The 26,936-nt window shown below is 40.7% G+C and overlaps 3 protein-coding genes across 5 annotated transcripts in view; 1 reads left to right on the forward strand and 2 right to left on the reverse strand.

Moving 5' to 3' along the window:
* The window catches only part of USP45 (ubiquitin specific peptidase 45), a 128,233-nt gene that overhangs the window by 53,626 nt on the left and 47,671 nt on the right, over positions 1 to 26,936 (reverse strand). The gene's annotated exons all lie outside the window — the stretch shown is intronic.
* On the forward strand, positions 1,735 to 7,200 carry TSTD1 (thiosulfate sulfurtransferase like domain containing 1). The gene is made up of 4 exons (XM_081186678.1): positions 1,735 to 1,928; positions 3,790 to 3,966; positions 4,169 to 4,328; positions 6,324 to 7,200. The coding sequence occupies exons 1-4, from the start codon at positions 1,754 to 1,756 to the stop codon at positions 6,385 to 6,387; spliced, it is 576 nt and encodes a 191-aa protein (XP_081042804.1). The 5' UTR covers positions 1,735 to 1,753; the 3' UTR covers positions 6,388 to 7,200.
* On the reverse strand, positions 7,194 to 24,740 carry CCNC (cyclin C). 2 transcript variants are annotated; one of them, XM_081186666.1, is made up of 12 exons: positions 24,522 to 24,740; positions 21,950 to 22,056; positions 19,442 to 19,526; positions 18,670 to 18,739; positions 17,789 to 17,840; positions 17,006 to 17,061; positions 13,406 to 13,441; positions 11,937 to 12,028; positions 11,063 to 11,130; positions 10,602 to 10,681; positions 9,883 to 10,001; positions 7,194 to 8,640 (listed from the first exon to the last, which is right to left on the reverse strand). In XM_081186666.1, exons 1-12 carry the CDS (start codon positions 24,551 to 24,553, stop codon positions 8,562 to 8,564), a joined length of 876 nt encoding a protein of 291 aa, XP_081042792.1. In that variant the 5' UTR covers positions 24,554 to 24,740; the 3' UTR covers positions 7,194 to 8,561. The 2 variants fall into 2 exon arrangements, with proteins under 2 accessions (XP_081042792.1, XP_081042793.1); XM_081186667.1 differs by having other exon boundaries at positions 7,194 to 8,798; positions 24,522 to 24,737.

Here is a 26,936-nt window from a genome sequence, read left to right on the forward strand (position 1 = left end):
CAGTGATTTCTGTGGATCACAGTAGCCCATTCCACAGCAACCTCTAGTCTGGAAGCCTCAAATAAATAAGGCTTGTGGTGGAACAGTTTGCAGGTAATTGCTTATCATTATAATTGTAAAGCCACTCAGTTTAGCACTGTACTGAGGTAATGCTGTGTGATCATTTGTTTCTGGGACTACTCTGGAGCATGAGGCTCTTAATTCTTAATGTTTGCTTTAACCTCTAAATATGTTACCTTCTGTTTCTTCAGCTAGAGATCAGATAACTGTATATGAAGTGCCATACTGTAGCTAGCTATCGTATGACATGACTGGTTTGTACCAGTGATAGGTCTTGCATGTGGAAATGCAAAGCCACCATATGCCACAAGGCTGGCTGCTAAAGGCCTTTCAAAATATTGTGAAGTATATATTTTAAACAATACACATTTCATTACAGATGTACACAGAAAGACACTTTGGAAAATTGCACCCATGACTGTTTTATAGAAAACTTGCTAGCAAAAAAAAAAGGTTTCATATGAATGAATAAGCCTCATCTAGGTTTTAAAAGTATTTGTTTGCATAAAGCAATATAATTTGAAGCATTTCTGTGTAAGGAATGTTGTCATAAATAATGCTACCGGGTGAATCACCAGTCTGTAGTCTCAGCTGGTAGCACAAGGCTTGCCATGTGGAAGGCTCAAGTATAGGAGTGATCTTTGCTCCCCAAGACTAGCCCAAGGGTGAATATAGAGTTCTACACTTGTTAGTATATTTTTTAAAAACATAGTAATACTTGAAATCTTGTACCATCAAATTAAGGTGGGGGGGGGGAGTAGAATGCTTTCCCCAGCAATCTTTCAACATTCCACTTCACTGATTGTGGAATTATGAAAGAAGCTTTGCTCTATCCACTTTTATCAACATCATACATATTTTTATACACTTCTAGCGTGTCCCCGCTTACTCCTAAACTTTTTCCTAAACTACAAAGCCCCAAATATTATATCATTTCCTCATAGGGGAATTGTTCCAGTCCCTTGATCATTTTGATTGCCCTCTTCTGCACCTTTTCCAGCCCTACAATATCCTTTTGAGGTGAAACGAGGGCATAAACAAAAGAACTTCTTAATTGTGCAGAAAAGGGGAAACTGAGGGCACCCAGAGAAAAGGAAGTGGTGTTAACATAATACAACTCGTAGAATCAGAATTGTAGGGTTGGAAGCGACCCCAAGGGCTATCTAGTCCAACCCCCTGCAATGCAGGAGTCTCTGCTAAAGCATCCATGATAAATGGCCATCAAACCTCTGCTTAAAAACCTCCAAGGAAGGAGAGTCCACAACCTCCAGAGGTAGGGAAACCGTTCCACTGGGTTGAGAAGAAAACAGAAGTGCTTATTTGGCATGCAATTCTAGACTCACTTTAAACAGCATACGTTTAAAGCACACACCCCACTCCCAGGAACCTTGAGAACTGTAGTTTGTTAAGGGTGCTGGGAACTGTAGTTCTCTGAGGGGTAAAGTACAATTCCTTTGAGGGATATGTGTGTGTGTGCACTTTAAATGTCTTTTGTGTACTCGGGAGTAAGCCCTACAGGAGGCTTCTAAGCAAATGGGCATAGGATTGAGGTAGCAGCTTCTGGTGCAAAGCGCCTATAAGGCACAGACGAAAAGACAGGCAAACGACGCGGCCTGCTATAGCTTGGGAAGCCCGGCAAAGAATGGGAGGAGACATGTTAAAACGCGCAGATACCTGAGCCGCGTTGGGCAACATGTGGGGCTGCTGCAGCCGGCTGGGTCGGGCGACCTTTCTTTTGACAGCAAAGCGGACAGGGGTCAGTGCGAGAGGCGGGCGAGGGAAGTGCCTGCTGGCAGGGAGCCACGGTCGCGGCTCCATTCTGCTGCTGGAATCGGGAGCAGGCCGTGGCCCCTTCTGGAGTCCGGCCCGTAAGTGCCCCGGAGTGGGTGGGGAGAGAGGGGAGACGCCGGCGCGCGCGCTTCGGGGCGGGGCTGGGGAGAAAGCATCTCTCCTTCCCTATACCGAACCTACAGCATAGTCTGACGTTCGCTAGCATCAGTGTAAGATCAGATCCGCACTTGCATAATTCAGCAGATCTGATTGCTGGGATAGCTCAGTCGGGAGAGCATGAGACTCTTCGTCTCAGGGTCTAGGGTTCGAGTTCCACCTTGGGCCAAAAATCCCAGCATGGCACGGGGTTGGACTAGATGACCCTCGCGACCCCTACCAATTCTACAAGTCTGTGATTCCGTGCGGCATCCCTGACCATAAAATGTGCCCCCTAACCCAGTTATGTTTCATTAGTGGAACATTTCTCAGTCCTAATTTTAGGATTAGGACGTTTGGCTCTGCTTGCGAAATAGATCCATTGAAGCCGCCAGATCTAGCTTCCTATTCCGAAAGGGGTGGGGGGAGAAATTGGGCAAAGTTGCCTATGCTATATTTCGGCCTCATTCTTTCTTTGTAAAAGAGTAATGACCTCATGCCTCTGTAAAGCAGCTGGGGACAAAGGTGTGACAATTTTGCATGTAGGAAATTTTAAAGGAGGAAGTAGTATCATATCTCAATATCAGATCAGATGCTATATATTTAAGTTATTCCCTGATCAGAAGAGAAGGGTAAGCACACCCACATGTCACAAGAGACCTGGTGATGTGACAGTGGGGCTTTGTGGGTTTGTGCTCCACAGTTAAGTAGCAACTACATATTTCACACTTAGGGAGAATAGTTCTAAGCTGTTTTTATATCTTTCATTGCATTGGTTGTTTCCCTATATCTCCTCTTGAATGGGAGGGAGAGGCTGGAATCCAAGCCTGCTTTGTACCAGGCTGGGAGCAAGGGCGGTTGGGGCCCCTCTTCTCCCTAAAAGGAAAACATTTTAAAGATACCACACAGTAAGTCCAGACTAACAAATTTATTATAGCATGTGGTTTTGTGGACTATAAAAATACAGTGGTACCTCGCAAGACAAATGCCTCGCAAGACAAAAAACTTGCTAGACGAAAGGGTTTTTTGTTTTTTGAGCTGCTTCGCAAGACGATTTTCCCTATGGGCTTGCTTCGCAAGACGGAAATGTCTTGCAAGTTTGTTTCCTTTTTCTTAACACCGTTAATACAGTTGCGACTTGACTTTGAGGAGCAACTCATAGAACGCGGTGTGGTAGCCTTTTTTGAGGTTTTTAAAGACTTTGGTGATTTTTGAAGCTTTTCCAAAACTTTCCCGACACCGTGCTTCGCAAGACGAAAAAAATCACAAGACGACAAAACTCGCGGAACGAATTAATTTCGTCTTGCGAGGCACCACTGTACTCTGAACCTGTAGAGTTTTACAACTCTCAGCAAAACACAAAAAAAGCATTTTGCCAATCTTAATAACCCCTCATCTGGTTTAACCTAATCACCTTTAAAATGGTGTGTAGGCCAGTGGCCTATGCCACATGATGTGTTGTTTGATGAAACACTTTCGCTTCTGAGTCTACTACTCCCTTTCAATTTCACTGTCAGATCCTGAGTTCTAATGATACAGAAATTATGAAAATCTATGAGTACATTTGACAATGCAATATTTTTTGGGGGAGGATACCGTGTGTCACGACATAGTGTGTCAGCTGCAGTGTGTATGTCTAAAAGTGTGTCACCAACATGAAAAGTTTGGAAAGCTCTGCCCTATAAAGCCACTGGCATAAACTGTGCTCATTGGTAACATTAGAAGTTGCTAGTAGATGTATTTGAGAAATGATGGTCCAGAGACAATATTGCTTTCTTGAGTAATAGCTTCTTCTCTTTACAGATCTAAAAACTGAAAAGCCAGACGTGATTGTTTGCCGTTTTTGCACTGCTAAAGATAAGGTCTCCTACAAAGAACTCAAGGAGTTGCTGCAATCCAAGGCCATTTTGCTTGTTGATGTTAGAGAAAAATGGGAAATTGAGCAGTATGGGAAAATTCCTGGATCCATCAGCATTCCATGTAAGCTTCCACACTTCCTGATCATGAGCGGAGTGAGGAGGAAATACAAGGCCAGCTAGCTCAAAACCTTTTACCTATGTAACAGGAGATATGTAAGGTTCACCCACGTATCATGGATTTTATGACCTTTTGCACTTACTTGCTTTATAATGATTCATCATAGTCAGCTGCTTAATTCAACAGTCAGTCTTTGTTTTTGTAGTGGGCGAGGTTGTGGAAGCTTTGCAGATGGAACCGGTACATTTTAAGGAGATATACAATCAAGATATGCCTTCTAAATCAGACATTTTAGTCTTTTCCTGTATGGCAGGAGTGAGAAGCATACAAGCTCTAGCTGCTGCAAAGTCTCTGGGTTTCAGCAGGTGAGTATATATACTCAGGGACAAACTGCATAAATGTATCTTTACTGACTTCTACCTCTGCTTTAATACTTACCCTGATGTTCTACTCTGAAGTGTGGTGAATCAATAGCTTTTCATTCCATGACCCTGATCTTTGCTTCTAAGAAACTTGTTGCTCAGTTAAGACCTAGGCCTGGCACCACTGAAGCAAACCGGAACCTTTGTCTCCTGCCATTCAAAACGTATCACCCTTGCCATGAAATTTTAATCATTACAGTTGCAAGTAGTCTGTGCCATCTATTTGTGCAAGTCAGTGAGGCTGAAGCAGGACTGGTCACTCTAGTCCTTTAAACAAAAAACAAAAAAACTAGGTCAGCTTGTTTTAAGTTCTTTGGAATGCTACAGGCATTTCACTCCGTAGAAGCAATCACAAAAAGTAATGTTCTCGTGCATGTAGGCTGACAGCAAACTGCCTAGAGCAGTGGTGGGCAGAACATAGATCAGGATCTACTAGCAGCCCTCTGAGTGACTTGCAATAGATTGTCAAGGATTCCTGGCAGCCAATCGTTTAACAGCCACAACAAAAAATGTCACACACAACACCTACATTAGACTGCTGAAATGAAGACAGCTTGAGATAACTAGGATTTTTTTAATGTATAGAAAGACTGGCGTTCAGCTCAGTACTGGTACACTAATCTCTGTGCTCAGCAGCTTCCCAGAATTCTTTAATTCTAAGTGTATGTATTTTTCACAGGGCTCCATTTGCAGTAAATATAACTATAGAGCCGTAGCTAGGTGATCTTGCACCCCTGGCAAAACCGTCCAGATTGCGCCCCCTAGCCATGGACAAATTAGCTCTTCTTTCCACCTCTCCTCTACCCATTCAATTCACCCTGTATTTAAAACCTTTTCTTATGAGGCAATAATCAATATTTTTATTTATAGACATATTTATGGACATATTTTAGCTGATTTTGTGTGTCCCCACCTGCAGCCTTGGTGGGGGCCCACCTCACCACCCCCTAGCTACAGCCCTGCATAGAGTAACAGATCTTCCTTGAAGATAGTACAGTGGTACCTTGGGTTACATACGCTTCGGGTTACATACGCTTCAGGTTACAGACTCTGCTAACCCAGAAATAGTGCTTCAGGTTAAGAACTTTGCTTCAGGATGAGAACAGAAATTGTGCTCTGGCGGCGTGGCAGCAGCAGGAGGCCCCATTAGCTAAAGTGGTGCTTCAGGTTAAGAACAGTTTCAGGTTAAGTACGGACCTCTGGAACGAATTAAGTACTTCACCCGAGGTACCACTATACATGGAAATAGAGGCAACCCCTGATTTGTGTGGGGATTGCATTTCAGGTCATCATCGCATGCAACAATGAAGCATGCATAAGCCCATTAGGCCCCCTTCTGCCCCCTTTTCCAGCTACTTCTGGGCCGCCTTGGACGCATGTAAATCAGTCGTTGCCTTCAATCTAAAACTGCCACCTGCCATTTCACAGCTTTCCTCTTAAAAGGAAATCCAATTGTGATTTTAAAAAACATAACTAAGGTGATACCTTATTCTGCTTTGCTACATCAAAGGTTCTGCGTGGACTCTGCAGAATCTTAATACCTTTGGCTGCTGTGACAAAAACCAGAATTAAAAATCTTGTATGGGCTGCAGCCAAATCCGGTGGTGTGATTAATAGTTTTTACTCAATAAAACTGTATCTGTTTTGCAAAATGAACTATTTGTTTAAGAGGCTATTGTGGGTTGTGCTGTTTGAGGAAGACATCATATGCATGCTCCTTTGTTTCCTTGTCTTGTTAAATAATAATTGTTACACCAGAGAATGCAGCACAAAGTATTTTGAATTTGGATGTAGAAGGCTAACATTCCCGTAAAGTTTTGAGCCCACTGAGTTCTGAGCAAATCAGTGATCTGGCCAGTATGTTTTAGAGAAAGGATAACTAACTAAAATACTTTGTACAGTGTGAAATGTTAAGATGCTTACTTTATGTGCTTGCAGAGCTCAGAATTATGCTGGTGGCTTCAAGGAATGGGCTGAGTATGAATCTTCTGCGGGGAAATGACGTCAGGAATAGTGACCTATTCAGTATCCTCATAGTACACAGAGTGAAGGCTAACTTTTATTAAGGATCTATATAGATTTAGGAACTATTTTGTGTAGCAGTATATTGGTTGTGTTACACAGCAGGAAAGAACTGATACCTGTTTTGAATATTCAACCAGGCTATTCCCCATTATGGAAATATCTTCTCCAAAATTTGAATATTTCCTCTTAAATAGTTTTGCTATTTGAATGAAATTTGCAATGGATCAATATAATAGCCTAAATAATAATCAGGTTGTTCTCTTAACACTGCAATTAATTTCAACTCTTACATGCTAACTGAATTTTGGTTAGTCGTGATTTCAAATTAAAATTGTGCATTTTAAAATTAGTAATTAGACACTTTCTTCAAACAACTTTAGCTAATTTTCCCAGTAATTTTTCCTGCACATAAAACAGAGCTCAAATGTTTATCCAGCATGTAAGAGATAACCTTGGTTTCTTCTTCTTGCTTTTAAAGTCTTTGACTCTTTGTATAGCCCTGCTTTTTGCTTTCTGATAGTAAATGCTCGTGGAAGTAATAGTATGTGGAAAAAATTTTTCAACCAACAGGGGAAGTGCTCATAGTATGAATACAATATGCTACATCTACATAACCTATTACTATTCCGCAGTTAAATCAACAATGCAATCATATTTCCAATTAAACAACTTCCACCGATTTCAGCGGATCCTGATTCCATTCTTTATTTATATATCTGCAATACCACCTTGATTTATTTGTATCGTTTATTTATCACTCCAGAATAAAAGAACCAGACAAAGTTGTCAATTTGCATTTGTTTTTATTCCTACCCAGCTAGTTCATATTACAAATAAAGTTTAAACCCTCAGGGGAACAAAATTAATTTCCATATGGCTAAGGACAAGGTGTCTTCAACCAATCATGTTAGCACGGGTGTGGAACAAGACAACAAAATAAGCAGAACAAATAAGGAGAGTATGAAAAGGCCAGAAACACATCACTTCTCACAGAAGTGTTTTCGTAAGTCAGTATCCAAACACACTTTATAAAAATAACTTACAGTTAAGTGCAAAGAGCCCAATCACTTGCATACAAAAACACTTTGGTTACACTTAATTGAATGACAGATCAAGTAGAAGCAGGCACTGCTGCTTTTTAAAAAATCAAGTTTTAGAACAAGCACCAAGTGACAAGATTCTTCAAACCAACATTCCTCTGGCTTTGTGCCAGTTTAAAGTTGTTCTCTGGGATGAAAAAAGACCTAAGACTGAAATCCAGTAGTTATTTTTATTTGATTTTGTTTTAGGATAACAGACACTTACTTTATTATGAAATTGTGTGTGCATAATGTTCATTAAAATCTAAAGGCTTTGAAGCAAATCCCATTTTCAGTGGAAGGTGTGCCTGAGTAAAGAGCACAGGATATGGCCCTGTGGTTTTAAAAAAATTAAGCCTCTCTAGTTAAATTTTTACAGTAATTAATAAATAGTTTCCTACGGAGTACGTTTTATTTTCATCTGAATACTTGCTGCTTTCTTAAGAAGCCTCTGTTACGATGAATGATTTGTAACAATGAAGGCAAGCTTAACTTCTATAGCACACAACACATCCACCATTACCTCAAATAGGTTAGATTATTCAACTTGATTGGATTGCAAAGTATGACTTAATAGTTTAGCACTTGTAAAGGTTGAAATTTTCCTCCCTACAACAGCCACAATTTGCATTATACATATTGCACTTTTGTGGGTACTGGATTTCAATTTCTGCTAGCAAATTATAGGTATAGACTAAGACTATCTTGTTAAATTTCAGGTGAGGAATGCAAAACTATCTTACTCTTTGTTTAAGGAGTCTTTTCCTTTCAAGAATTTACTGAAGAAGTGCATTTTCCCTCTTGTACAATATTCACTAGCATTTAGAGTATATACCTGGTCAATTAGGATTTCAAATCCAACATTTCAAGCCACCTCCTGTGGTCAAACTGGTATGGGGGCAAGACAATCCAGTTACTCACCCAGCTTCGTGGTAACAGTTTCTTTAACTCTTCATTTTTTAAAAAAACAACTAAAGTGTTGAATGCTGTCCATACTGAAGTTAATCATGTTTTTTCTAGCTTTATCCAGGCTTTCAACTTGTTTGGAGACTGAGAAGTGGTGTTAAATGTGTTAGTGCCACAATTCAAATGGGTGTGTATTTATGGGAAAGTTTTCAATGTGCTTGACAGAAACATTCTTCAAGTTCTTTCTGAAAAGACATTATTGAAACCTTGTGTTCATGTCTTCCACACAAGAAAAAATCCATCATGACATAATCCAAAGTGGTCCACAATGAGTTTCTTTGGAATGACTTAAGACTGGCTGTAGCTAGAATTCTGACTTCCATTTGGACCTTGGTCGCCTTCACTGTTCGGGACAAAACAAATATGGATATATTTTTTAAAAATTATTTCTTTTACTTCTGTGAATTCATTTCATGAAGGCATCTCTAATGTAACAGCAAGGCAGGAGATTACAGTCTTTATTCTACAATCTTGGAAGCACAAGAAGTCACAGTGGACAAGGTCAATCAACATGCAGCTCTTTAATTACATTTACTTCATGTGAGAGCATACAAGAATTTATTCTAGGAGAGCCTGTGCAAGTGGCAAAATGTAAACAGCACCACGGAAATTTGCCTCAAACTCCTACAAATTGTGAGTCTTGCTTAAATCATGACTGAGGAAATAAAAAAAAAAAGTTTTCTGAGTCCTTGTAGCTTTTGTCTTCATACTTTCACTTAGTTATGCCAACAACTGCCTGGGTAGGGAGCAGTGTGGTTATTAAAAAGATTACTTGTTCCTGAAATGCACACTTGTTTCTCAAAAATCAGGTATAGAATTTAGCCCACACAATGATCTCACACTCAGCTCATAACCAGAGTTGCAAGGGGCAAAGGTTATGTATATCTTGTCCAAAATCACAACAACCTATCCACCAACCCCTTGCCAGTAAGCCTGTGCTAATCCTATTTGTTATAAGCAGACAATGTGCCTGGTAAAAAGGTCCCTGCAAACCAAAAAGCTTTAATATGATAGTCAAGGAACAATGTCACTCAGTTTACAAACATCCAATGACTAACAGTCCAAAATCATAGTTTAAAGCATTATGTTCAAGCACAGCCATTCATCATGTTCAAACGATATTGATAAAGATTGTTATAGTCCCTGAAGATTCAGAAGGAGGTTGCCTATGCCTACACAATTCTGGAGAGTTAACTCATTTCTATTAGGTAATTTCACAAAAGAAAAGCAGGAAGTTGTGTAACTGTTAACATGAGAACCATCAAATTTCTAGCAACTAGGAACACATTCTGATAGATCTCTGGAATATGGTTAAAATTCTTGTTTACACTTTGGATACACTCTTCAGATCAAGAGAAATATAGACAGATATAGAAATAGGGATAGGTAAGTACAACAAGGAGAAAACAAAGTTTGAAGACACCTACCTGTTTGGAGGTGGTTTTGGTTTAGGCATCTTACTTAGAATAGTAGCCATTTCTTTCCTTTCATCAAAGTTCTTCCATTGTTCATACAGTTTCAAGATAACCCTGATTATTTCTAAAATCTAAACAAAAATATGTCCAGATGACAAAACGTAGGCATGTTTCTATGTGTCTGCCAGCAACAGGCACACACTTCATATACAAGGAATAGGTCCGAAAATATTAAGTCTTCTGTTACCCTCTGTCTGTTTAAATTTAGTAATAATATATTTAATATTTTACCCGCTGGGTGGGGAAGGACAAATTCTGAGCCTACTTTAAAACATTCAACATCTTAAGACATTGGTACTTGGGATTATTTGGGATTTGTTACTGGGAATTAATGTGAGCTTTAATCTTAGAGCATAATAGAGTTTATACTCAGAGATCAGTGCACTAGGAAATTAGCTGAATGGTCAGTAATTTCAAGAGGAAATAAACACAGCCTTCGTTTGATTTACATCAACCCAGTTCCAATACACATAGGACTTTGAAAATAAGCACCTGCACCATGAATTCTGCCCCCAAAATGACCAGAAGCTAGTCCGGTGTTCAAGCATTGTCAAGAAGTGATTATAATACCTGGTCCTATGAAGCTACCACTTTACATGAGGACATGTGGCTAGCATACATGTTTTCCTATTACACAATAAATCTGTACCTAGGAAAGAAAATGTATCTACCTTCTCCATATCAACAGAGAGCTCAGCAAACCACTGTCTAGCATCCTTTTGCTGGACAACACAAGCCACATGTAGACAAGCTGCAAGGGAAACAAATGTTGCATAAGGTTAGATAACAATACTTGCAGAATGATGGGTAACATACTAGTAATGGCAAAGGACATTTCCAGAACATGTTCTTTGTACCACTGTCTACCTCTCAAGAGAGGATTTTTCCATCAAGCCATTCTAGATACTTTTCACACTGACACTTAACATGTACATTTAACTTTTGTGTCCTAGTTGCTCCATTAGATTTTTTTAAATTAACACCATAAAAGCATTTCAGTTACTAAGTAAAAAAATGAAACTGAGGCTATTATGTCAACACCAGACTTTATATGAAGATGGTCATGGGTGGAACTCTACACCAAATCATTCCATTCAAATAGCGATAAAGCACTTTTTAACGTGTTACTTACCTAGAGCTATCATGAAAGGAGGGTACAGCAGACAAAGATCAGTTCTATACGTGTCATTCACTATCCTCCTGCACAAACAAAAGCAACCAATCAGCATGCTGCCATTCATTTCTTCACATAAGGGAGTCAAGGTAATATGCCACAAACACACCAGCTTATTTCTCCTTTAAACATTTACATTCTGTTTGAAATCCCCCCCCCCCCGCTACATACTTTGCAGTTTGGAACACTGGTTTAATTTCTTCCCAAATCCATTCCGGAAGTCCATTCGACTTCCAAAGCATTCGACTTCCAAATCACGGCTTCTGATTGGCCAGGGAAGCCCCTTCGGATGTTTGGCTTCCAAAAGAATGTTCAAAAACTGGAACAGTTACTTCTGGGTTTCGATCGTTCAGAAGCCAAAACGTCCGAGTTCCAGGGCGTTCTACAACCAAGGTACAACTTCAGAGACATTATATGATGTCATCTTTCCTACTGCAAGACAAGGTTAGGGATGATTTGAGGGCAGGCACCTTGCTGAAGCCACCTTGAGTTCCATGAAGAGCAGGGATAAATATACTAAATAAATAAAATAGTAATCAGAGTATCTAATTACTATGTGTTCCCCTTGGGTGTTTTGAAGAAAAGGCTGTACAGGTCATATGTAAAACAATACAATGGTGGCAAATAAACCAAACTGGTTCCATGTGTCCTCCAGTATGTATTAAACTAATACTGATCCCCAGGGAAATGTCTAGATATTGGCTCACGTGGCTTTGGCAAACTGGGGAAAGTGTCTGCAAAGTCAGTTAGCAGACTTCACCTCCGTTGTTGTATTTAATCTTGTACTCTTCCTCAGATGAACACACTCTTTAAACATTTTTATATTTATTACCAGGCAAGGGGTAGCAGCATATCTTCTTGGCCCATATCTTGCACATACTGGAGTAGAGGTCTATAAGGATGGTATACTATCAAACAGCAGTCCTGGAAAGATTGATTTTAAAAGGCCATTTAAAATTAAGTGCAGCACAAAGCTCATTGTCACTAGCAAGAATTCAAAACATCTGACTTACAAATTTAGGTGCTTCCTGCCTTCCATTCAACATGTTACTGTTGCAGCACCGTTATTCTGTCAAAATGAGGTCAGTAGTCTCTTTAGAATACTCCTCTGTAGAAGCTGACAGACTGCCTATCAGTCTATCTCCCTCAGAGACACAAAGTGACACAACTGTAGCCAACAAAAACCTTATTTGCCCACAAACCTAAATACCTCACTGGAAAATGAATCTTGCAAAAGAACAGCCTGTGTTTAAAACTACATAAACTAAAAGCTTGCCAAAATAACTGGCACTAGTTTGAAATTCAAGTAAGTTCTCACTTCTCTTCTTATAATATAAATGGGGCATTATGTCAGAGAGACTATAGGAGGAAGCTCCTCCTCCACTAGTTCAGAACAGAGGTGCAATGTGCAAAGACGCTATGTGTTGCAAACTACACTAAAAAGAGGGAGAATTTTTAACCACAAAGCACACCTTAGAACAGAGTTTTTAAAAGTCAAGGGTAATCTGACAGAGGCCACATGCCAATGGTGAGCAGGGCCAAAGCTAAAGGTGGGTGGAGTCCAAAGTATTACACTGCCTGTTGTCTGACCAACATGATGAATAGAGTAGCTGTGCTGCCTGTACTGGTTAGCTGACTGATTGGAAGAGCAGTTGTCAGTACATAAAGTAGCCAAGAGTACACACATTTCCAGAGAAGTATTTATGAGATGTAAGAACATGACATGGGTCCCTGAACCTACACCTGTGGTTAAGTATTTATAGTACAGTGGTACCTCAGTTTAAGAACAGCCCTGTTTACGAACTATTTGGTATACGGACTCTGCAAAACCGGTAGTGTTCCGGTTAGCAAACTTTACCTCGGTCTACAAACGGAATCCGAATGGTGGGGTGGAAAGATACCAGCAGCGGGAGGCCTCATTAGGGAAAGAACGCCTCAGTTTAAGAACGGCTTGGGTTTAAGAACGGACATCCGGAACGGATTAAGTTCGTAAACCGAGGTACCACTGTATGTCTTACAAACTGAATATAATGTATTTAAATATCTATACAAAGAAAACATTCGGGTTTTATATGTAATTTGAGCAACTCTATTCTTAACTTCTGCTTAGCTTTCATGGACTACTAAACTATAAAAAGGAATGCTCCTTGCAGTGCAACTGGGGAGAGGTGTGGACAATATTGCCTATTTAAAGGTAAGTGCTGTGGGTAATAGCTCATTTCATCCCCTTTAACAAATAGGAAAGCTGTATATAAAGCTGTATAAAGTTAAGCCAATGCAGAGGTAAACAGATGAACTTACCATTAATTCTAAGAGATAGAATTCACATTCTAGTATCTGCAAAAATACAAAATAAGTTAATCATATTTTTTTAAAAAAAATTTTATTAAGGATTTTCTTGTTTTACAGAAGTGTGATGCCTCGTTTCCCCCCCCCCCCCATGTAGCATTTTTACAAATCCGTTTCATTTGTTGAGGCATTAGGGGGAGAAGAAAAAAAAGTAAAAAGAAAGGGGGGTGGAGAGAGGGAAGAAGTGTGGGGGTGGGGTCGGGTGGCGGTGTTTCTATTATGTTTAATGTATGTAGAGTTTGGTGTCAGCGTTACTTGTGTTGTTCACTTGTGTTCCTTTGGTGGTGAGAGAGGTTGGGGTTGGCCTAGGGTGTGATTGTTTGCTTGTGATTGGCTGTGGTGATCTTTGTTTTCGTGTGTGAGTGAGGTGGGTGGGTGTTTCGGATCAGGTTAGCCATATTGATTTGTATGCTGTTAGTGGATTATTGTCATTGTCCTGCTGGGCTGTGTATGTGATAAAGGGGAGCCATACCGGGGTGAAGGCGTCTTCTTTTGTTTGTCCCCGTGTCAGTTTCAGTTTATTAGTTAATTTTTCTAATAGGGCTGTTTCCCATACTATTTGGTACCATTGGTCCATGTTTACTCCTGACAGGTCTCTCCAGTGTCTGGTTATGGTGTTTCTGGCTGCTGAAAGTAGGTGGGTTATGAGTTCTTTGTGGTGTAAATGGGCATTGTTGTCTTGGAAGATGTTTAGTAGGGCCAATTCTGGGGTGATGCCTATTACTTGCTTAGTTATTTTACATATTTCTTGTATGGCTGTTGTCCAGAATAGTTGGATTTTGGGACACTCCCACCACATGTAGAGGTATGTGCCTGTGGAGGTGCACCCTCTCCAGCATTTTGGTGAGGTTCCTGGGTGTAGTAGCACTAGTTTCCTTGGTGTTAGGTACCACCTGTAGGTGAGTTTCAGTGTGAGTTCTTTTCTTTTCGTTGATATGGATTTAAAGGGGGGTTTAGACCACATTCTGGTCCACTGAGTGGGGTTAATCTCATAGCCTTGTTGGGATACTGCCAGGGAGATAAAGTCCATCATGGCCCCCAAGCCGGCTGCCGGACGATCCATCGATCTCCCGTAGTCACGCAGTATCAGCAATTAGTGACATGAGCTCCAGAAATAGCCCAACATCTAGAGCCAATACACACTCTCTATCAGCAGATAATGCACAGCCAGAAGTTGCACTCAGGAGAGCATTATTTACAAGTTTATTCAGCGTTGATCAGAACAAAGAAAGACATGACTGCCTGCGTCAGTGTCTCCAGCACACACAGAAACGAAAGCAACAGAAAACATAAACATCCTGTGAACAGGAAATACGCAGACCCTGTGACTCACAGCCTGCTCCCTTTTAAGGTGGAACGGAAATATCCTAACAAGCCTATGTCATTCTCCCATTGTTTTTTGATTGCATCTAGGGGATTTGCGGGATTTTGGAGTAGTATTTTGTATATTGCGGATACCATCCCTTTACCGTTTCCCTTTGTTGTTAGGAGGAGGTTTTCGAAGGTTGTCAGGGGCCTAGTTGCTGCTGATTTTACTGTTGGGTTGTTTAAGAGGGCATGTAGTTGGTGTTGTGTTAACCAGGGCATTTGGGTGTCTTCTAGTTTGTCTTGTATTTCTTGTGTTGACAAGGGTTTGTTATTTTTATAAAAGTCTATTAGGCGATATAAGCCTTTGGTTCACCAGGTTTTTATCTGGAGGTTTTGTGCTGCATGGTGGAATAATGGGTGGTACGCCAGGGGGATTAGTGGGGATGGGGTTGGGGATAGTTTGCCTATTTGTGTTTTCCATGCTTTGAGCATGGTCTGTGTGTACCTGCTAAGTGTTGTGGGAATTTTCTTTAGTTTGTTTGGGAGGAGTGGGTATGTTGTGGTGCAGATATTTTCAATTGTGTCCCTCTCTAGGTGTACCCATTGTTTTGTCTCATCTTCCAGTATATATGGGATTATATGGCGTATTTGGTTGGCATTGTAATATGCTTCTATGTTAGGGATTCCCCATCCTCCTTCTGAGGTGGGGAGGTGCAGGTATTTGGGGCTTATTCTTGGTTTTTTATGTGAGAAGATGAAAGAGTGTAGTTTTCTCTGCCAACTGCGAAGTTGGGTTGAGGGGATCCAGACTGGGAGGGTTTGGAATAGGTAGGTTAGTTTTGGGAGTGTGATCATTTTGATCATGGCTATTTTGTCTGAGAGAGTGAAATTCATGTTATTCCATCTCTTTAGGTCTTTGTTAATTTGTCGCCACAGGGGCTTGTAGTTGTGGAGATACAATTTATTGAGATTTCTGGTTATTTGTACCCCTAGGTATCTGAACTTGGTGTGGCAAAGTTTTATTTTGGTGACCTTCATGAGTACTTTTTGGGTGTGAGGAGGGGTGTTGAAGCACATAGCTTCTGACTTTGTAAAATTTACCTGTAGGCCCGACACCATTGCAAATGTGTTGAGTTCTCTGATTAGGGAGGTTGCTGTGCTTATGGGGTCTGGTGTTGTGACCATTAGGTCACCTGCAAAGAGCCCTAATTTATAGGTTCTGCCTTTTATTTCCACTCCCTTGATGTCTGTGGCTGCTCGGATGCGGATTGCTAGGGGTTCCAGAGCCAGGATAAATAAGAAGGGAGACAGTGGGCATCCTTGTTTCGTGCCTCTTTGGATAGCTATAGTATTAGAATCCATATTGTTAGTTCTGCATTTTGCTGAGGCTTGGGAGTATATTTGTTTGAGGATTTGTAGGAAGTTGGGGCCAAATTTCATGTTAGTTAGTACTGCTAATATGTATTTCCACTCTAAGCAATCAAAGGCTTTGAGGATGTCTAGGGACATAATTGTCAATGGGAGTTTGGTTGCCTTGCTGTGTTCGATCAGGTTCAGTAGTTTCCTGATGGGGTCTGTTATATTGCGGCCAGGGACAAAGCCAGTCTGGTCTGGGGCTATTAACTTGTGTAGGAAGATTTTTAGGCGGTTGGCCAAGATTGATGTGAATATCTTGTAGTCTTGGTTTATTAATGAGATTGGGCGGTATGATTCTACTTTGAGGCTGTCTTTTAGTGGTTTTGGGATGGAGACTATTTTGGAGGGGGTCCAGGTTTTGGGGATGGGGCCCCCTTTTATGATGTCGTTGAATAGGCGGGTCATGTAGGGCATCAAGGGTTCTTTGAATTTCCTATAGAATTCTGCTGTGAAGCCGTCTGGGCCTGGGGCTTTGTGTGGTTTCAGGTTTTTGAGGACCGCATCTAATAAGGTAATCATATCAAACACACTGCTCACATTAAAAGGAAGGAGGGAAAACACAGATCCTTTGGAGACTAGGTAAATCCATTCCACTCAACATAAATATATTGTAATGAAATTCTGTGCATAATACATTTTATTAGACACCAGTTCAACTGTTGAACCCATTTACAAAAGGGCAATGTAAGTGATGCACATGAGGAAGTAAGTTCCACTTATCAATTAGTGGAGCTTACTTTCGAATAAATATATTTATGGTGGAGGTGCCAATGTACTAATTCAGAGATTATATGCGAATGCAAACTATATCACTACAGGGTTACTTACATGGTTCATCCTATAAGGAAATTCCTTCGGAAAGGCATACGAAAACCTAGTTTTCACTGCAATTAAAAGAAGTCAAGAGACATTTTTTTAAAAAGAGGATAAAATTAAACCACCATATTTATTTTTCATTGAACTCACAAATCTCACAGGAGTGGATATTGGATGTATTGTTTTACATTTTCAAGCACCTGGAAACTACGTATATTAGAGCATATGGACTTTTGAGATTACCTGACAAAATTCAGGTACAATAAAAAACTACTATGAAAGAATCTGAATAAAATAGTATTGCAATGACCAAAGCAAAGGGTGGGTGGGTGAGAATAGGTTTTGAAATTTAGTTTATATACTTTGAAAATTAAGTTGTTATGGCTTTTTAAAAGAAAATGTTTACCAGACTCTGAAAGCTTACAAATTGACCAAATTATCTACTGGTGTGGAAGCATTTATCAGTTTCTAGAAATTAGTTTTCTGCTATCATGCATGTGCAAATATCTATTTTGCAGAGGGGTGAGAGGAGACAGACTTTAACCAAGTATCAAACATACTAAGGATAAAGAAATTCATTTTCATTTCTACTGCTGAGATTGAAAATTGATTTCAGTTAGTACTTAATCTGTTTTATTTATTTCAGATATTGTTATACTATTTAATCCCCAAAGTTTCTAAGCAATGCACAGCTTCCTATGAAAAAGACAACATTTTATCTATAACTATTATGATGACTATTTTACCTATGATAAAGCAGCAGATTTACACTTAAAGGACATGATTTACACTTACATACAGAAGTAGCAGCAGATATCAACCTTGTATTTGAGACCACACCAAATTCCTAAAGCAAGAAAAAAGAAATCACACTGGAAGCTATTCCACACTAGAAACACACTGTGACAAATTGCTTGTCATTATGATGGGTGAAAGGAAGATTCTCTTGAGAGGCTTGTAGGCAAATGCTGAGCACTTTCCAAGGCCAGCCATGCCCAGCTCCACTGCAGCCTATGGTGAACAGGTGTAAAAAGGTTCATCTCCACCTCAGCCTACTATAGTCACAACAACGCTGCAAATAATAAAGAAGCCTGTCTGAGAAGGAATCTCTTTTCTTCCCATCAGCAGAATATCTTTCAGCTGCCAAGATGGCCCTCGTACCTAGCTTCTGTAACCACAAGGCAAGAAAAGCAACCTGTAGTGCTGGAAGCATGGTGTGATCAAGGATCACCATTTATTCTGAATGTATGAACAGCCAAACACCAATAATGATGGAGGGAAGGGCACAAAACCCTTGATGGGAGAAATGCTATGCACTTTACTAAATCCTAGAATCTATAAAGACTGAGAAGACAAGACAGCAACTCAGCCAATAGGACAGATTAGAATGGTAATGAACTACAGTTCATCACCATCACTGGATCTTCTTTTTTAAATTTATCTTTATTGATTGTCTTCTTAAAGGTTAAACAACAACACATACAACAAAAGAAACCCTCCCCCTCTTGTAGGTGTGATGCAGCATCGAATAATGGCGCTCCTGTTTCTCCCAGAAGGACATGGAGAAACAAAGCCACCAAATGCTCCAATTTAACTTTTCTCTTTAGGGTTAAAAACAAATTCCGCTCTTTTTTATACCAAATTTATGCACGCACAGAAAAATATGCTCTACGTACCTCTACTTTGGATGCCAAAAACACACACGTAGGAGCCATTAGTACCGGATCTATACTTTTTAGGGAATATCTGAAAAGTTACAGTACATGATTTTAAGAAGGCAGAAGGAGCTATTCACCCAGAGCACTGCTTTTTAGAAAAGTTACCACCAATATTGCAAACCGCTTTGAGGGTTTTTTACAATCAAGCAGTGTATAAATTTTATTAAATAAAATAAAATAAAATAAAGGTTTGCATATATAGAAGGACAATGGGGTTGAATTGAACAGTATCACTCAGCTGACAGGAAGGCTTCCATAAGCAGAATGGGAAAGGTAGCAGTTTTTAGCTATTTGCCTTCCCTCCTGCAGCCCCCACCCCTCTAAATCTGTTCTGCAGGGTCTCCCAACCCTCTGTAGCATACTTAGCAGGTGGAGAGAGACTGTGTGTGTTGTGTTGGCATCCATCTGTCTCAGGAGACAATGGAAGAGTGTGCCACTGAGGGTAAAGTTAGAGAGTTGCATTGCCTGCTGTGGCTGTAGAGGCCAATATGGGAGATATGTTTTATTACAGCTGGGGCAGATGAAGGCATCTGGGATCGCTGTTACAGAGGCACCATGGCATTGTGGGATGTAATAACTGAAAATTGCTACCCTTCCCATTCTGCTTACAAAAGCCTTTCATCAGCTGAACAGTACCCACTGGATATGGCTACAAACCAACTTATCTGTTAACTTATGAATTCTGTTTAAAAAGGAAAATATATATATATATACACTAAAGTGGTCCTACCTGGCATAGAACCTTTTGAAGTAGACAGTGGCAGTGGCAATAACTTGTTGTCTTAATTTCAAATGTTCACCTAAGGCCTGGATAACTTACAAACAAAAACAAAACTGAGTTAAGATTTTAAAGTGGTGAAGGTTATCTCCCATTGCGCTGTGAAACAGCCACTATGCCAACATTTCTACACTGTCATTACAATCAGATCCTATCCACATTTATTCAAAGCCCCAATAATTTCATGAAATTTACTGATGCATAGGACTGCAGCCTTAATATGTAAAGAGTTGTTAAGTTTAACCGACTCATCCCCTCAGGAACCCTAAAAGATACATCAATAATATTTTTACATATTGAGACCATAGCACAGTTGCCTGGTTCTTATATACATTTTCCAGACTGCTAAACCACAATATAAAACATGATTTAATATCCTTGTCAGGTACTGACATTAAACCAGAGGTCCCTGTTTCAGACATACCAGGGAACTACCAAGGAACAAATGGGAATGTGGTCTTAATGGTGGTTTCTGGCTGCTAAACTGAAATGTCACAAGCCAGAAAATGTATGGCTGACAGTGGCGTAGCGTGGGTTGTCAGCACCCGGGGCAAGGCAAGTAATTTGCGCCCCCTAACCCGTGGATTTGCGCCCCCTAACCCTAACCCCCAGATGTTGCGCCCGGTGCGGCCGGCCCCCCCTGCACCCCCCACGCTACACCACTGATGGCTGAACTGGATCAGTGATTTCCCCACAACTACCTGAGGGATTAAAAGGTATTCTAGATCGAAGTGTAGCATGCTACCCACTAAGTCAAACTAGTTCAAACACAGTCAGATGGTACTTAATTCCAACATTTAAAGATGGCTCCATGAAAGAAGAAGAGGCATGTGAATCTCCATACAGTGAAGGCAACAGTTTGCTCTAGGATGTACAATTTAAGGCAACTCTCAAATCACTTACTCTAGACTCCTACAGTTACATCACACATGCCTTCTGGAGTTCCGTAAGCCCTCAGCTAAAGAAACAAAAAATGAGCCACCTCTAGCCTACAATGCTTAACCACATCACAACGCTGATGTTATTTGTTCAATGAATGAAGCTGCCAATAACAACATAGTTGCTGAATTTGGCAGGGCAGCAGGTGTTTGAAGTATGACATATTTAATCTAGGGAAAGGAGTGGGATGCAGGGGGGAGAGACACTAGAGGAAGTAGTCAGCTGCTCCATCACAAGCTCTGCCTGCCAGTTGGCCAAGAAGCAGCCCTGGTGTCAGCTGTGCAGGTAGCTCTTATTTGGCCTTCCAGGCAAAGGAGATGTGCCAAGCATGTTAGAAGCATCCGTCTGGGATCCTGAGCAGAGGTGGAAGGACAAAATGATGGAATGAAACATAAGGTGATTACTTGGTATTTTTCCTGAATGCCCTCATCCATTTATAATCTGAACATGGCAATGCTGTATCATTATCCTGCCATTTTAAAACAGCACTGCAAGTTATGCCATTCCAATTCACATAACTATGCACAGATTTTAAAGGCTGACTGCCAAGCAAGGCATTTGCACACATGATTAATGTTTAAAGGAACAACCATTACAATTGTGATCAACCTGATACTGCACTGTAACACCATGAATAAATGCTGTATACATTCATGAGTACATTCATGATATCCAAATATCATGACACAAAAATCAGCAGCACTATACAAATATTCTCCATCCAGCCATAGCAGTTTCTAGCATACTCCCTCTCTTTCCCATATTAAGTTTACACAGATCTGCTACAGTGGCTAAGAAAACAAGCTAAGAACCAATAGATCACAGTGCAGATCTTACTGTAGCTAAAAAAAAAAATCATTAGGCAGGCTTAACAAGCCACTACTTAACAGATAGCATCTATGACAAGGAAGATCATCAGCCACATTTGCACACACATGCATAAGTCCAAACCATGTTCTGGCCTTACACCACAGAAGAATCATACAAGCTGAATCCAAGTTAAAGGCAGAGAAGTCTCTTATTAGTTTCACAGCAAGTCTTCAGAATTGCAGAGGAACCCAAGAAGGACTATTAAAGTGAAAGACCAAGAGAAGAATAACCTCACAGTAAAGGCTGGACTGTCAGTTTCAGCTCCCCTGCAAGTGCCATCTTTACATACAAACTAGGCATTATGTTATTGCCTTTAAACCAGGACCTGAAGGACTGTCACATAAAAACAAACATGTAGTAGATGCCCAAAGTTCAGTGTTAGAACACATGCCTTGCATCCACAAGGTCTCAGGATGAAAACATATGCATAATGCCAAAAACAACAAACCATAAATAAACCTGAATGCTATATTTAAGGTGAAAGATAAGGTCTCTTGGGGGAGCATGTTCATGTCACTAGGTACCTAATGAATGTTTCTTCTAAAAAAAAGTTATGGTGAATTTGTGTATTTTAAGATATTAACACAAAAATAATTCATCACACACACAGTATGAAACAGTGGGCTAAGTTAAAAGTGAAACTATTTTTACCATTTGTAAAAAATATCTGCAGCTTCCAATATTCTTCTTCTGCCAAAAATTTTAAGTCCTTCTGGCGTTCCTTCAACAGATCTTGCTTATCCAAAATCCATTGTAAGCTACAAAGAAAGTGGAGAGAGAAGAGACAACTTTCAGTATAAGTTAGATTATTATACCAGCTAAACAGAAGGCCATTGTACCACAAATAGAAAACAGCCTACATTTCAGCTTCTACTACACAGCCTGATGCAAAAGCCACAAACTTTCCTAGCTATTCAGAACCATACTAATTTGTTCCCCCAGCACCTCTTACATGTGCCACAAGAGCCAGCAGCTGCAAGAGACAGCAGAAGCAGCAAAGCAAGGAAGCCCCAACCTGTGACTGCTTTGGCAGACATTTCCTCTGAGGCCTGCTGGGGCCGAGAGAGTCAGCTGCAGAGCAGCATCTGCAGTATCTGAGAATGAGGAAGAAACTTCTTTGTTCTGCCCTAGTAACTTTCTTTCTATTTTATTGTATTTTAAATATACTGCTAGATGCCTCAAGAACTCTGGTTAGTAAGCAGAATATAATTTAAATAAATAAATAAATAAATGCTATGCAAAGCATGCATACACCTAAAAATTCAATCCAGCCTCTCTGCCTGTGGCACCTGTCCCAGAAGCATCTCAACATCATCATGATTTCCAATTATGTGTTTATATTGTTTTGGGTTTTGAAATCAGACTTTCTCACAAATAAACACATTTAGAATTTAGGTGCTGGTAGATTACACATAAAAAGTGGGCAAAGAAAGATAAACTGACTGCTGCAATAATGAGAATTATCTCCAGCCAGGTGAAATTTTCTCCTATTAGTAAGTGCTAGTTTGCATTATCCTAAAAGATACCCATTCATTTTCTGTAAAAAAATTATGAACCTGAGTCAAGCCTTTTCACCATGGAAATTTTTTACAAGCTTTCAGTTATTTCAAGGGTAGCCAACATGGTGGCCTCCTGATGTTGCTGGACTACAACTCCCACCTTCCCCGACCACTGACCATGCTGGCTTGGGCAGATGGGAGTTGGAGCTCAACAACATCTGTAGGGCACTAAGTTGGTTACCCTCAAGTTATCTGCTGAAGGTTCTCTAGCCTCATAATATCACAATGCACCCACCTCCTGTGGGTGGAGGTGGTGGGAAATAAGCAACCCAATTCTTGGGACGTAGTACAATATTCATTTGTGCACAGATACAATATGCAGATATGAAAGCATTTGAAGAAAGGAGGGGGAAATGATGAATTTAAACGGGCAACATTCCTCTCACAGTAAACAACAAATAGATATCAGAACATTCCACATTTTTCACATTACCTGTTTCCATCCAAAATTTAAATAACTACTTGATGCCTTTCCATTTGAACCAAAATAGAAAATAAAAAACTGTGCATAAAGCGATACTAGTAGTATGGTTCAATAAAAAACATCAATAGTTTGTTAGGTTTTAGCGCCACAAAACTCTTGGGTGGGGGTCTTTACTAAATTATGTAGTATACAGCAGGCAGCACTTTTACTGTGTCAAAAGCACCTTGCCCTACATGTGCTGTCACCTTATCAATGCCACATGAAAGAACACAAGAAGAGCCTGCTGGATCAGGCCAATGACCCATCTAGTCCAGCATCTTGTTCTCACAGCAGCCAACCACATGCCTGTGAGAAACTTGCAACAGTACTCTGCCCACCTGCGATTCCCAGCAATTGGTATTCAGAGGCATATAGCCTCAGACAGTGCATGTAGAACTGTGGCTTTTAGCCTCCATGAATTTGTATGATGCTCTTTTAAAGCCACCCAGTTTGGTGGCCATCACTGCCTCCTAGGAGAACAAGTTCCAAAGTTTAACTATGTGCTGCATGGAGGAGTACTTTCTTTTATCTGTCCTGAATCTTCCAGCATTCAGCTTCATTGGATGCCCACAAGTTCTACTGTCATGAGAAAGGAAGAAAATATTTTCTCCGTCCACTTTCTCTGCACCATGCAAAATCTTATGAACTTCCACCATGTCACTTCTTACCGGCCTTTTCTCTAAACTAAGAAGCCCCATATGCTGCAACCTTTCCTCATAGGGAGATTCTCCATCCCCTTGAACATTTTGGATGCCCTTCTCTGGACCTTTTCCAACCCTACAAAGTCAGTTTTTGAGGCAAGCTGACCAGAACTTTACCATAGATTTGCATGACTTTCTATAAGGGATTTTCCATCTGGAAAAACACAACAGCACACACAGCCAATTTCATCCTTACAGCCAGGAGCAGAAAACCCATAACAGCTTTGGCATAAAGCCATACAAACATATAACAGTGTAAGAATTCATATTTTCCCCCAAAGCCACAACCTCCAGGCACACCCCTTCCACCCGCAAAGCCGCATCTCACCGCACCTAATATTCCAACGACTATTACCTATGGAGGACCTACGGGGGGGGGACTTGCCTCGCCCGCCTTTTCTCCCCCCCCCCCCATTTGTGCCTCCCCGCCCCGGTAATCCGGCACAGCTTTCGCCTCCCATCTCCTAGTTGCACCCAGACCCGTGAAAACAGCTACTCACTAATGCGAGCTCTGCCAGAAGTTCCCTGCCATGTAGCGGAGTCGGCGGGAGCCTTTTCGTTTCTGGTTGCCCAGGCGGAGAGCACAGACGCCGGTACCGGTGCAGCCTCCTCTGACGCCCCCCTCCCGCCACTCCAGGAACAGGAACAGCTTCAGCGGCAGGAAAGAAGAGCCTGTAATGAGCGGCTGCGCTCCTAACAAGCGGCAAGCCTCGGTTCTGCGTGCTCACCCTTCCGTCGTCCGGCAGCTCGCGGCCGCCTTGCAAATCAGTTCCGCAGCAGACAAGTTCCGCCCATGGGGTGGTGGGGCGAATGGAAACTCAAAATGCCGGCTATCCTCACCCTCAGCTGTTCAAGGGTGCATCAGTTAAGTTTTGAATTGCCCTAGAGGGCTTTTGTGCAAAATGGAGTTATTTTAGCGAAATGAGTGCACATTCATTGGAGAAGACAGTTACGCCCTGTCTTATGTTCACTATCCTACTAAACCAGCAGACTGAGATTAGGAATTGAGGAAAGAGAAGAGTTTTTGTATCCGGGGAGGGCATTCTACCATGACAGTCATAACAAAAAGCCCAGATTTTATCCCTCGAGCAAGGGTGTAATTCTGCCCTTGCATATTTTCAAATCACTTAAATGGCAATCTTACCTGAGAAAGGGGATTGCCTCATCCTGTGTTGTTAAGTCCCAAACACATCTCTTCAGACCATGCTCCAATATTTCCTTATTATTATTATTTTTATCCAGTCCTTCAGCAGAGATTCTAAGGCAATTTTTTTCAATACAAGTAAAAATTCTGGCCCTCATTCAACACACTGAGCAATCTCAGTCCTACAGAGGGAGCCGTTATCTAGCCGTTCACAGCTGGCAGCATTCGTCCACAAAGCGATTCCTGAGAATCCAGAACACACTGTTCCCAACCCAACAGATTTCCCATGTTTTTCCTGTTATCTTTCTATTTTTCACATATGCTCATTTGTGGCAATATTTCTGCTTCAAATATTGTGTGTTATTTGTATGCATTACCCTTAACTACAGTACAGGGAAGTCAAGCCTCTAGACACCCCAATTTCCCTTGGAGTAGGACAAACCCTGCTACAGGCCTGTATTGTCAAGCCCAGTCAGAGAGCCATATATGCCCTACTTAAATATCTGTTACGTTACCAACCTATATGAAGCCAGGGTGTATAATAAAGGTTCAGATTTAAGAAATTTAAGTGGGATTACAACACTGTATCCTTTGTATCCATAGACAACATAGTATCTTGTATCCATAGAATGGCACTGTGCTATTGCTTTCCCTCTGCAAAAGCATTTTCTGCGTTGTAGACAGTGATGTGGCTGATGGTGGTGTTTCCCCCCAGATCACGTTATTGCATTACCTACCTGCATTTCTGTACTACCTTTCTGCAACATGCTATGCTCCTGTCATTATCATTCATCACTTTTGTAAAATTAATTTTCTGTACATTTTTATTCCATTATTCATATCCATATTACATTATCCAATTCTATACATTATGAACGAAATATACAATGATCCTTAAGAGGAGTTATCAACAAAAGATTGTAAGCTTCTCTCAAATGGTATTCTAACCTTAATATGAATAGTTAGAATAGGAAATGTTTCGATTCAATTTTTGGTACATAATAACATTGCTTTAAAAAATGTTTGGTTAAAGTGCAATTGCACCCAAATTTTTGTTTGTTTGTTTGTTTTGTTTTGCTCTGATGGTTAACGATTGCACTTTGGAACAGCATGGCTGGGGGGGGGGGAGCGGATACCCACACACATCATGAACCAGTGCCGGATTTACATATAAGCTAAACAAGCTATAGCTTAGGGGCTCACTCTCTTGGGGGCCCAAAAAAATTAATGGAAAAAAAACAACTGGATGTACATTTCCAAAATATAAAATAAAAAAATAAAAATAAAACCTACATACAGCAACAGTATTTTGTGTTGTGTTGGCTCCTATAATGTAAGTAATGGGCCCCGCCTGCTAGCCTGCTCCCTAAAACATAAGACATATAGGGCCCCATTACCTTCAGTAGCTTAGGGCCTCATCATACCTAAATCCGGCCCTGTCATGAACCAGTGGGGCACTAGCGATATTCAAATAAAGTTCTCGGAGTGCATCACAACCATGTGTTTCTATTGAAATAGTAATAATAATAATCTTCAGGGCTACATTCCACTGTGGCACATTTGCACACTTTTTGCAAGTCAGGGAAAACCCCAGGTGGTATGGTTCTTGTTTACCCATAATGCTCTGGATATACTCACCTGTATTGTACTGCTGACTTGTAATTTGGACAGGGCTGAAAAACAGTCTTTCACAGAGGAATGCTCTAGCTTCCTGACACCGAGAAGGTGAGGCTGAGACATGTATCTTGGCTTACATTTTATGTCCATTTCA

The sequence above is a fragment of the Podarcis bocagei genome (assembly GCF_964188305.1).
Source record: "Podarcis bocagei genome assembly, chromosome: 3".
Classification (NCBI taxonomy): Eukaryota; Metazoa; Chordata; class Lepidosauria; order Squamata; family Lacertidae; genus Podarcis; species Podarcis bocagei.

Coding starts and splice junctions, on each gene's coding strand:
- TSTD1 (XM_081186678.1), top strand. CDS start 1,754: ATGTGGGGCTGCTGCAGCCGGCTGGGTCGGGCGACCTTTCTTTTGACA. Junction 1,929..3,789: donor CCCCTTCTGGAGTCCGGCCC/GTAAGTGCCCCG, acceptor TTCTCTTTACAG/ATCTAAAAACTGAAAAGCCA. Junction 3,967..4,168: donor TGGATCCATCAGCATTCCAT/GTAAGCTTCCAC, acceptor TTGTTTTTGTAG/TGGGCGAGGTTGTGGAAGCT.
- CCNC (XM_081186666.1), bottom strand. CDS start 24,553: ATGGCAGGGAACTTCTGGCAGAGCTCGCATTA. Junction 11,131..11,936: donor ATGCTGCTACCCCTTGCCTG/GTAATAAATATA, acceptor TTGTTTGTGCAG/GAGGATAGTGAATGACACGT. Junction 8,641..9,882: donor CCAAAACCACCTCCAAACAG/GTAGGTGTCTTC, acceptor ATGTCTTTTCAG/AAAGAACTTGAAGAATGTTT.